General features: G+C 38.7%; 1 protein-coding gene across 7 annotated transcripts in view; it reads right to left on the bottom strand.

Moving 5' to 3' along the window:
* Nucleotides 1-5,131: 5,131 nt before the first annotated feature.
* The window catches only part of ccdc102a (coiled-coil domain containing 102A), an 89,261-nt gene continuing 81,573 nt past the window's right edge, over nt 5,132-12,819 (bottom strand). For all 7 annotated transcript variants that reach the window (XM_057343840.1, XM_057343831.1, XM_057343849.1 and 4 more), the window contains one exon: nt 5,132-6,957. In XM_057343840.1, the coding sequence (XP_057199823.1) occupies nt 6,816-6,957 (142 nt within the window). In that variant the 3' untranslated portion in view covers nt 5,132-6,815. The remainder of the gene's footprint in view (nt 6,958-12,819) is intronic.

Genomic DNA, 12,819 nt, shown 5'->3' with positions numbered 1-12,819 from the left:
TTTCCTTAGTCCGTCTTTCCCCTGACGTCCTTCTCAGCACCCAGTGGTAGCGTCCGTCTCTCTCCTCGCTCTGCTGCCTCGCTGGTTTTTAAGCCTCCCCACGCCAGTTACTGGAACAGGACACAGGTGTTCGTCATTTGCACTCACCCCACTCACTTACCGCTCGTCTCCCAACTCTCTCTCCCGCTGCAGTCCTCGCTGAACCACGCCCCCCTTGCCACAGACATGTTTCTCGTTTTCTTGTAAATGTGTGGTCTTTTTATGTAATTTTACGGTTTTGACAGTATTTTAAAAATACATGAAAAATCTGTTAAAAAAAACCCTGTAAACCTTTAAAATTATGTTTTTAGAAACTGTTGTTTTTAGATTTTTTAAACACATTAGGAGTCATTTTGTATTGATTAAATAAAAGGTAACTCAACACAAGTTTGAGATAAAAGTAACACAAAATGTGTCCTCAACTAGACCAAGACAGGGTTTTAACACAATTAAACAACACTTAACAGAGTTAACAACAGGTTTAGAGTTTGATTTTGATATCTTTGTATCATATTGTCGCAAAACCTCATGTGTCTAAATTCACAGTTTTTCAGGAAATGGAAAAAAACACTGTACTTTTAAAATGATTAAATATCGTGTTGTCAAAGTTGACAAACACTTTTTAATACTTTTTGTTGGTTAGTACTTTCCAAAACCCAGTTACAAACATAAAGGGTGACTAAAAATAATGATTTAGGACAAAAGATTTAAATTATGAAATATAGAGAGACTGTACAAGGTTTCAGAAGGACAGCAACAATATGTAGATATAAATGCATGCATAGGCACATATCACACCGATTTATGATTAATAAACAAATCGTTTCTGTATGACGGGCCTAACCAATGGCATGGTAAAAACAAGACTTACTGAGGCTGAACAGACCTGTGGCTTTTCCAGTAAACAAGGGTAAGATTACAGAATTAGTATCCCGGCCATTATCTCCAATGATTGCTTGTGTACATGTAATAGAAAATGACAGCCCGACACCAACAGATACCTGAGAACGGCATCACGTAAAAGTAAATAAGCAGTGGAAACACTCCGCACTCCAAGTGCCTCCAGAGACATACTTTCTGAAATGACAGCTGACCATGAGATGAATATCACAACACCCTTTGCTTCACAAGCAAGTAATATGTGAGGATCTGTTATCCATTTCGGTCGTTCACAGTCGTTTGGTGCTTTGCTATCTCTTAACTCTTACAGCATGCTGGGGAAAAGATATGAGAGAAATAGCGTGTGCACCAGTGGATGCTTACAAAGTATGTCTAAGCTCAGAAAGACAGCTCTGTGATGCTTGCTAGGGGAAGGGGATTTAAATAAGAGATGTGGGACAAGCGTTCTGTTTTCTGTTTATTCTTTTATTACGCCTGTCTGTCAAGGATGGCATCAGGTGAGTTTATTTGAAGCTGACAGGGTCTGAGACCCTCCATTGGAGCAATGATGAAGATTCCAGCAGATGAATCTGTCACGATCACTAGTTTCAGCTTGTCTCTCTCGCTCCGAAAGCAACATTTTTTTCATACTTTGATAAACGAACAAACTCTCTTTCCCCAAATGCGAATGAATGGTGGGAGGATGGGTTGTCACTGCAAAGTTGAAGGTTGAAAGAAACACAAAATGGTCGAAAGCTGCTTGGACTGAACTGCCTAATATGGAGGACAAGAGTTTAATTACTGGCTCTAATCTTTCAGGCTTGCAAGCAATTCAAATGTGTTTTTTTTTCTCATCAGCATCCCAGGACAACAGCAGCAGCCTGAGCTTGTATTAAGCTAGCATCAGTTATTAAGAGCTGCTTCTTTTAATTGGCAAATTAATCCATTTTTTAATCAAACTGATGGAATCACAGCCTAGCATTCAATTAACTAATGGTTTCATTTTCTCTTTTGATACCTGTTAAATTAGTTCTGAGAAAGACAGAAAAACACCTGGTTTCTTGTCCAAATACAACCAGACAGGACGCTTGCACAGATTAATGATTACATTCAAGTTATAACTGCGTTTAATGTGAGAGTAAAGAGGACAAACCGTGTCAAAAAGATCCTGTATGACTTACTTTCTTTTGCAGAACACAAAAGACGATATTTTGAAGAATATTGGTAACTAAACAACAGCGGTACCCATTGACTTGCATTGGTTTTGTGTCCATGAAATAGAAGTGAATAGGTACAGCTGTTGTTCCATTACCAACATTCTTCAAAATATCTTCTGTTGTGTTCCCTGAAGAACGTAAGTCATACAGGATTGATAGATAGATAGATCAAGATAAGATTGAAGATAATATAAGAAATTGAAGATAAGATGGTGAGTAAATGATGACAGGATTTTCATTTATGGGTGAACCATAGGTTGCACGCCTTAATTTCTTTTAAAGTCTCTTTTAGTACAGAAGTCTCTTAAACACAGATGGCTTTTATACGCACACAGCTCTGTTGTGTAACTTACTGTACAACTTAAAGACTCCTATACGTACTTGAAATCATCTTGCGTGAGTCATGAGGGTGCTTACCTGCAGTGCAACATCTGGATTTCACCACAGGCCATCTCAGCAAAGATGATACCTGCAAATAACAAAGGCCACCAAAATGACAAATGGTGACATTTGAAAATGTTGACTCGATTGCACATTATAACTATAATACATGTTTATTTTAAGCCATCATTTGTCATTAACACAGTTTGGAGTAGCCTAATATTGCAACATTTAACAAATGTGTCCTTCTTTAAAGATCGCGTATCACAGGCAGTTTCTGCCAATCTCATATTAATCATGAGTGCCTACAGTAGTATTGCATACGTCGTATCTTTGAAGAGTATTTAGTTTGATCAAATTTATAAAAGAGAGATACAGCTGTACGATTATTTCCAGAAAAACAGAGGTGGGACTAGTGTATAAACACCGTTTATATAACAGCGGTACCCATTGACTTGCATGCGTCTGTTTGCCGTGAACAAACTTTACTATCGCAAGAGTAAGGAGCTGCCCATTTTGGCGCAGCGCAGATAAGCGGGTCTCGCTCGTCGGTTGGCTCGTAGGCGGGCTCTTTCTTTCGCCTTGCTTTTCCGGGAGAATTGCCCAATAAAGCAATAGAATCCCTTTGACGACACATGGATCCAGAATTATAAAAAAACTTTCCGAAACAAGTTGGAGTGCTGGGGGACCGTATACAAAAATACTCCGTCCAACTCGTTTTTTAACAAGTTGACCATGTTAAGCATGAGAATCCAGCACGTTTAACAGTGTAAAAAAGTCAGAATGTATGTCAGCATGATACCCGATCTTTAAAGGTTTAAATATACTGTATCTGATTCTGAAAATATATTGTAGCCTAATATGAACTGACACTTCTATGCATCTACAGTAATACAGCTGCTGTATATTTTTCAGCTCAGGTTCAGCTTGTAAACGTGGCTTTGTGAACAGCATTTTTGAGCATACTGACAAAATTAAATGCTCTCTTAATAAGTCACTTTGAATAAAAGCATCTGCTAAATAAATGAATGAAAAAGTAAATATTATAGGCACACAATGATGTGCCACGCAGAGTCATTCATCCCACATCCACACAACAAAGTTTTATTTTTTGCTTTAACACTTATGCCTGATGGCTCATCTGTTACTATTTATATTCTCCTCAAAATGATAACAGCATCAGAATGATATAGCAGCATTTACTTAATATCGAAGTGTTGGTGTTTGTATATATCGTGTGCTTTCTTCAGTCCTACAGATATGGATATGTGCACTTATATGTCAGCAAAAATTTGTTGGGGATTTTTCAAAAATCCACCCACAACATTGTAACATTGTTTCAGCAATGTGCAAGCAGCACTGACATTTCTTTCACAACATGTAAAACCCAGTTACAGAAAAAATTCCTGCCCAAAAGTAAATATAAGCAGCACTGTGAGATATCACATATGATGGCAGAGCTATGCAAGAAAGGCTTTAGTCACGACACACTGTATCTCATTACATTCAACACGGTTTCCGCCACAGCCTGCTGACAGTCAATACTTAGCGTAGCTGTGCCAAAGGAGCACTAGTGTTAGTTTTGGACACTTGGTAGGGAACCCTCATTCATCAATACAGTTGCATGTAGCCTCTGAGCTGTCACACTTGAGCTCTTCAGGTGACAATATGAAATCTTGCTTTCACAGAAGCGCTTGGATTCTTCAACAAATTAAAAATGTAGATAATTGGACATCATTAAAGGGGCTGGCACACAGCGAGGATGTTATTTTAGTCTTAGGCCGCTTCAGATAATGACTTGCTACATTAACCATAAGTGCAGGTATAACTGAGGACACACTGGATTAGGTGGCAAACCGTGAATGCTCTTCTCCAATGGCACAGAAACGCTCTGTCAGCACCTGTCATACATGAATGGAGAGCAGGAGCTCCTGTATATGAGCCCAAGTGAAGATGTTAGAAATAAAACCCAGGTAAGAGGATAAAAAAAAAGGGGGGGAATAAAACTCTATGAAGTGGTATATATCGGCCATAGGACACTAATACCGCTCTGCACTGTCATCATTGTAATGGACCGAGAAGTTGCCTCAGAGCCTCGATAACAGCCAAAACATCAAATGAAGTGGAACACAACCTGATGTGGCTTAAACATATATTTAAACACACACAAAATAATAGGTGTGTTTGGACTTCATGGCTCGGCAAATTACAGCTTGAGCGGACAGTTCAGGTCCTGTTATGTTAGACCTTTCTTTTTAATTTTAAATGCGTTTTCCAACAGACAAAGAACTAAGAAAAATGCTCTAAAAAGTTAGGAAATCATTTATTATTGGGGCCCGCTTAGCTGTATGTTCAAGCTTTTTTTTTACTAAGACTTTAAAGTCTTTGAATAACGTTGGTAACAAAACAACATTGACCTCCATTGACTTCCACTGTATAGACAAAAAACCACTGAGACAATTCTAGAAAAATCTTCTTTTGTGTTCCACAGAAAAAAAAGAGTCATAAAGGTTTTGAACCACATGAAGGTGAATAAATGACAGAATTTTTGGTTAAACTAAACACGCACACACGAAAAACTAAAAACCACATAAATAACTGTCACACGGCCAATATGTATATACACTTAACATTTATAGAGGTAAAATACAAACACAAACAAATACAAAACTGTAATACAGACCGCTTAAGTAAAAAAACAACCTCTGATAAATACTTTAATATGACCAGTATAAATGTCCCAGTTGAGTCAGTATTGGTCCCATTGCTGATGTGTAGACAGCATCATATTGCTTAAACAACTGCTTAAATATCAACAGAACAAAGTGTTCCCTCGTGCACGAGTAATGTTATGCACGAAAAGAAAGAACTCGGGTTGTATTTTTGTCAAAAGAACCCCACCGACTCATTCACAAGTTTCCCCACATCCTACTGTACATAACACAAGACGACGACTCCACTGCAAAGACGGAAACACGTTTATGTGGCCACGGGAAAAGCTCCGGGACAATTACAAGCAGGTCTACTGCTGAACAGCAGCACTCGCTGGCCCATCAGTAACAACACAGCAGAAATGAAATGCTCCCCAGACACAGGAAACAAAACCATCATGTTCTGAATGGGTTGTTTTGAATATTGATGTGAGAGTTAGTGTTCAAGATGGGGGTGTGCGGGAGTGCTGACGAAAGATTAAATAAGAAATCAAAATGAAAGGGAAGAGCAAGAAGAAAAATGTATGGGTGACAAGCAACAAAAATGATAATGCAAGTGATGAAAAGGAAAAAGAAGAGGAAGCTTGAATGTAGATAAGCAGCAGAGACACAAGTATGAACGCATGGATGCTTTTAGAGGTCATCTGAGGTCACAGATCAGACTGAAAATGGGGATGTAATGTCCAAAACATAACATTTTCTCTTTGATAGTTTGAACACAATGGCGTATTAGGCTTGATCAGTGTGTGCCATTATACTGTATGCTTGTGCTTACAGCTTTTTTATGATTCTACTAGGAGACACAAGATTTCAAATGGGCTATTTGGTGCCTATGCCACAGGTTTATAGGACCCTGAAAACATATAGAGGTCGTTCTGATGATATTTAAAAGGATAGTTCACCCAAAATTCCTTGATCATTTACTCCCTCACGGCATTCTCTGTATGACTTTCTTTCTTCTGTTGAACACAAAAGAAGATATTTTGAAAAATGAAACTTTTACCGCCATTGAATTCCATTGTATGGGCACGAAACCACCAAGACATTTCTAAAAATATCTTCTTTTGTGTTCCACAGAACCAAGAGTCATACGCAGGTTTTGAACAACATAAGGGTGAATAAATGAGGAAAGATGATGAATGCATGAACATATTTTGGGCGACTATCCCTTTAAGAAACAGCACAAGACACGTTTTTCTGAGTAATTATTGAAATACAGGGAGGAAAGCTCACTCATAATTTCACTCAACTAACAGTCTATGAACCTGTAAATATATGTGTATCTATGTAATTCTATAATCTATGTGCCGTCTTTGACTGTAACCAACAACAGAGAAACAAGCAAAAGACTTTTAGACAAGACTTCAGACACAGTTTACAGCACCAGTTTGTCTCTGGCACACACTTTTTAAGTTGTTCATTGTTGACATCATTGTTGTGTTTATCTGTCTGCTGAGGGGAGTGGAGACAGACAGAGTAGTCTTTCAAATCGATGGTTCCAGCTGTGAAATGAAATAAAGGGCACGGTGAAATGCTCGGGTGTGATCTATGAGTCTTTCGTACATTCCCGTGGTCTGGAGTGAATGTTTCAGGGGATCTGGAGCTGCAGTGCTTCCTCCTCCTCATCATCAGGATCACTAGCTGGTCCATCTGCATCTTCAGGCCCAAAACGTGATGAAGCCGATGTCCTCATCTTGCCAAACAGACCAGGATTCTGCTGACGCCTTAGCCTAATAAACAGACCAAGAGAAAAAGAGAGAAATTGAAATAAAATGTGTGATAACAATTACATTTACATGTAGTAATTTAGCAGACGCTTTTATCCAAAGCGACTTACAAATGAGGTAAACAATGGAAGCAATAAACACTGGAATAGTCGACGCTATGTAGAGGTTCAGGTTGTGAGCTAAAATGTAAATTTTTTATTCATTATAAGTAATCATTTTAATTTAAAGGTCCAGTATATGAAATTTAGCGGCATCTAGCGGTGAGGTTTCAAAGTGCAACCAACAGCTCACTCCTCCCCTCCTTTTCGAAGCACTACAGAGACTGACACAGAACTAAGATGTCGTCACGTTTTCGCTTCTTTGCTGAAGGAGATAACATTTACGAAACGATCTCTGTAGAGCAGTTTGTCCGTTTAGGGCTACTGTAGAGAAACAACATGGCGAATTCCATGTAAGGGGACCCGCAGTGTATGTAGATAGAAATAGCTCATTCTAAGATAATAAAAACATAACGCTTCATTATGTAAGGTCTTTATACACCTCTGAAGACATAGTTATGTATATTATATTGCACTTCTGTCAATAGATCCTCCAAAAAATTACAAATTGGACCTTTAATTACATTTAAATGTATATATATTTTTTTTTTCCTCCATTGATACTTAAACAATATGATGATCTGACTTACATACAAACTAACACTAAGTTATTGTGAAGTACAGTAGGTCAGAGGACTGTTTTGTAGAAGCATTTCGTACTTTTTCTTGTTTCTATGAATACATTTTATGGTGGAATGTTCAAATACTTTGACGGGCCACCTGTAATTACTTGTTTACCGACACAATCGCTCCAATACAGTCGATGTCTCCAAACACCCCCTTACATCCATTAGAATAAAATCAAGACATTAGAGACAGTAGCTCTGTGAATCAAAGTAACTGTACAGCCTCCGTTCTCGCTGACATGGCAACCATTGGCGAAAAATACAAATACATGGCACGCTAATAGATAAAGAATTACGTCAATTCAGCTTCCTAAGGCCAATCCTGCACCCAGAAAATAAACAAATGTTCCGATCCTAATGTTTAAACATAGTCTCTCTCTATCTGTGCAAATACAGAACAGCTTGGAATGACTAATCAGTAGGCATATGAATGGAATAAATCTTTGTTTTTATGATGATTCATACGATATCTGAACGTCTAAATCACATAATGCAAATACAACCATCCGATTGGTTTTCAGCAAAGACAGTACACTGAGATGATGACTTTGTTCAATTTTTTATTTGCACATCTTTCTTTCTTTGAGAAACTGTATTTGTCCTTTTCTGATGTTATTATGAGGAAATATTGGCTTTGTGGCATAACCTGTCCATTACGGAGTCTGGGGCACAAATAAGCAAGGTAAAAAAAATCATAGCAACAAAAACTACAAAAAAAGGAGCTTGAAGTTCAGATGTTAGAAAAGGAGGGAGTCAAAATGCCTCTCTTGTCAGTGAACAGCTGATGACTCACTATATTATTAATGTTTGCATAACTGAACAGTCTCTCGCCTCTCAGGGGCACATAAGTGCACAAAAGGGCCTCGAATCCTTCACAGGAGTGGAACCTAGAGTCAGCAAACACTAAACACTGCACTGAATTACACATCACACTGTTTTGACCACAGTGAATTCCTCAAAGAGGCTAAAAGCTTTTAGAGTCCAAAGCTCAACCGGGCTACAAATTGACACGAGAGATCATAAATACAGAGACACATGCAAACAGGTTTTTGTTGAACCCACACAGTGACATTTTCTACATGTATTCGGATAGTGAACTTGACATGGATGTAACCTTTTCATATTTCATGATTTAAAATGTACATTACATTACATTTTCACTATGCATTTGTGACATTCTTCAATCTAATAATGGGGCTAAAAATGACTGATGGAAATCTACGAACCACCATCCCAGAGAAAAACACCATAAATGAATTTGCTGTTGGACCTTTATGCCACTAGCAAGCCATTGGTAATCCAATTTGACCAATGGGAAAGCAGCCATGTAATAGTCTCACCCCCATCACTACCGCCTCTGAGACATGCACAATAAAAGAACGTGCCAGTCATACACAGCTGAATAAGCAGCCGACACAAATGACACATACATGACAATACAACACAACACCAAAGACATTTTCATTACCAAACAAAGGATATATTTATTAATATACGGTGTCCTCCTCCACTCCTCCCCCATACACACAACACACAATAATGCAGAATTACTCTGCCACACAAAGCTGGCGAGTGTACGTCGCGTGCCTGCCTTTTAATGCCTCAGATAAGAACTGGCGAGCTACATTAAAGCATTGCAAATCCGTACCATCAGCTTTCTAGATCAGATCTGTCTCATGCACAAAATCTTTGAGAAGTTCATCCCTCCACAGAGAATCATATTTGTCACATTCTTCAGCGCTTTCAAGCTGTCATGCCTATAAAGTGCCTTACTGAGGACTGAAGGGATAGTTCACCCACAAATGACAATTTTCCAGGGCTCTAGACTAACTTTTTGCACTGGTTGCACTGGTGCGCCTAACTTTTTTTCTTAGGTGCACCAGCACAAAAGTTAGGTGCACCCAAATTTTCGACCGCATCGCATTTAACACCGCAGTTTTACCAGTTCACTTTTTTTTTTAAATCGCTGGCCATATAGGCAAAATTGACTTGTAAATGATTAACTAACAATCTGGTCAACATAAAGTTCTTTATTTGAAGCACAATTCTACAAGAAAGGTAACTTACTGAAAAAGTGTTGGTGCTTAAAGTGCTTCAGTGAACTGAAACTGAAACTTAAAACATCTCAAGATAAATGGACCAGGGCTTGACATAACCTGGGAGGTTGATGGCTCCGTGTCAGAGCATTGCTTATGATTTTCGGACGGATCAGGCCTTTAACTTAACATTATTCACGAAAAAGTTGTCAATCGTTCTTTTCATCTTCTCTCATCATCCGCGGCTACATCCACTCTGTTTAACTGACGGGCCTATAGGCTCCTCCCCTCTCTGTTTAACTGATGGGCCTATAGGCTCCTCCCCTCTCTGTTTAACTGACAGGCCTATAGGCTCCTCACCTCTCTGTCTGACTGCAGCACACGCATTTCACACGTACACACCAGAGGTTGCACTAGACTTTTTTATTGTCTGTCATTTTGACTGACAGGCTCGTAAAAAATCCGTCATAATCTATTATTACCCGTCACTATGGTGCAAGGTGGCGTTACGTGGTAATTAGTATGTTCGTGACGTCATCACGCTGTACTTGCGTCTCGGAACTTGTTGTATTTTAATACAACTGAATGCCCAATAAAGCCGTTGTTGTTTATATTCATCTATATATTTAATGTTTTAATGTTTATGTTCATATGTGATTCGATCTGGGAAAACCCAACACATGGTGCAAATTTATACATTACAGTTTTTGATACCAAGCCCTTTCCAAATCAGTTTTTATTTTGCTCATACCTTGTGTATGTAACAAAAGTTATGGCTGAGGTCGGCTGAAGCGCTAGGATTTTCAGGAACGGAATTTGGAGGAAAACGGGTTTAAAGTTAAGTGATGAAAATAAAAGCACAACAGTCCAGTATCACAAGTAAAAGTCACTTTAGAGTAGTAAAAGACTTACTCTAATGACAATTTAATAAAAAAAACATTTCCCAGTGTTGAAGTCTATAAAAATACTGTACAAAACCGTTTGAATAAAACGAAAGTAAGGAAAATGGTGCGGGCACACTTAAAGAACGAGAGCTCTGCCATTATCACTACACGAGGAAACTAGCAAACATTACGGACAACAACTAATAAGCAGTGAAGCAAGTTTTACGTTGTTTATCATGTGCATAGTGTCTGGACTTTTGATCATCCCTTGTATGTTTTGCGATCGGATAACTCCCGGTGCTGCAGACAGGGAGCTCTGTCATCTCACGAAAACATTGTATAAAAAACTTTGCATGCCGTAGTTTACACAGGACTGGCAGGAAATGTGCATTGCTACTCCTTCATTCTTCATGTTATGTGGTTTACTTTGATAGGTGAACCGTCTTTCCTGCATCCCAGCGCGACATCCGACGGGTTTTCCCAGATCGCATTACATACTGTATGTCTAGTCGGTAACAATGACAGGTGAAAACACGCACGTCCCTTCGCGAGCATATCACGCTCTAATGAAGGGAAACGGGGAGTTACAAATTGCCCTCATTGTAATCCGTCAAAATGACGGACAGACGGACGGACGGCCTTCAGATTTTTCCGTCACTGGTAAAAAAGATCTGTCAATGACAGAGAATTTTCGTTTAACGCGACGTCTGGTACACACACGTACAGGAAAATCTGGACCACGGCCAATCAGAGGGGGTCCGCCCTTCACTATCTCTGACTGGTTTAGACCACGATATGCACCTAATGTGTGTCTGTTGTTGAATCACAGGGAGACTTTCAGAGTCGCGGAGACTTTTGTTCTCCCTCGAACGGCTGGTCGCACCGGTGCGACCTCACATTTTTCTTAGCCGCACCATTGAGAAATAAGGTCGCATGTGCGACCAAATTGGTCGCACTCTAGAGCCCTGTTATGTCATAATTTACCCCCCCCAAATGAAAGATGAGATCTGTTTGGTTACTGACATTCTTCCAAACATCTTTCTTTGTGTTCAACAGAACAAAGACATTTATACAGGTTTGGAACAACCTGAGGGTGAATAAATGATGACAGAGTTTTCATTTTTGGGTGAACTATCACTTTAAGTTATGTGTGTAAATAATAACACTAATTTGTATACTATATAAACAAGTTATTTCCATTTTTTTCCCTCTGAACTAACAAAGCAGACATATAAGCAAATTATTTAAAGGGTTCACATAAAAAAACCCAAACAACATTGCATTACTTTCTATCTTTAGCAGAAAACATTTTTAAGAATGTTGGTAACCAAACAAAACAGACCCCCCCCATTGACTTTCATTGTATGGACACAAAACCACTGAGACATTTCTCAAAATATCATCTTTTGTGTTCTACAGAAGAAAGAGTTATATAGAGGTTTTGAACAACATGAGGTTGAATAAAAGATGACTTTTTTATTTTTGTGTGAACTATCCCTGAACGAAAGGGAAATGCATATTTCACAAAGGTGACTGGTAACCAGTATAGTAATGTTGCTTCTCATTCAAATCAATCTAACAGCAGAAAAACACTACAAAAACAACAAATAATTTCATAACTGGGATGAGTGTGCTACTTTGTACATCGTTTACAAAGTCTTAATATGGTAAATTCTTTAAAGTCATTTTTCATGCGGGTGTTAGAATGATGTCATGAAATTTACAGGTCATTTTTATGACATTTTAAATGTACCAGTTATCATAAGATTATCCATTAAAAATACTAACACGAAACATCAATGTTAAGTTCATTTGTGAGCTTACAAACAGAAAAGGAGTACAACATATGGAAAACAAGAGCTCAATGTGTGGCATGATGGATTCAGACCTGGCTTGGCTTTCTAGCATTGTCTGCCCTCAAATATTGATTTACACACCAGGTTTATGATTATAGACTGAAGCACATACAGTCAGTTCTCATTCACTCTCTGTAGAGGCTGAGCGAGATAGAAAGATACAGTAAAGTATAAAGTATAGAGAGACAGAAAGACAAAGCAAACGGACAATAATGAAGATGACTGTGGAAAGAAAGTAAAGGTACAACGAGGAACAAGCCGCTAAGGGGGGAAAAAAGTAAGATGCGAGACAGTGAGTTCACAGCTTTACACTGAAGAAAGAAGCAAATAGGCACGGTGGGGGTGCCAAATGGTGCTGCCGGCGG

Source organism: Triplophysa rosa, linkage group LG1 (genome assembly GCF_024868665.1).
Source record: "Triplophysa rosa linkage group LG1, Trosa_1v2, whole genome shotgun sequence".
Lineage (NCBI taxonomy): Eukaryota > Metazoa > Chordata > Actinopteri > Cypriniformes > Nemacheilidae > Triplophysa > Triplophysa rosa.
The sequence above is the reverse complement of the archived record's forward strand: the minus strand, read 5'-3'. Positions and strand labels throughout refer to the sequence as shown.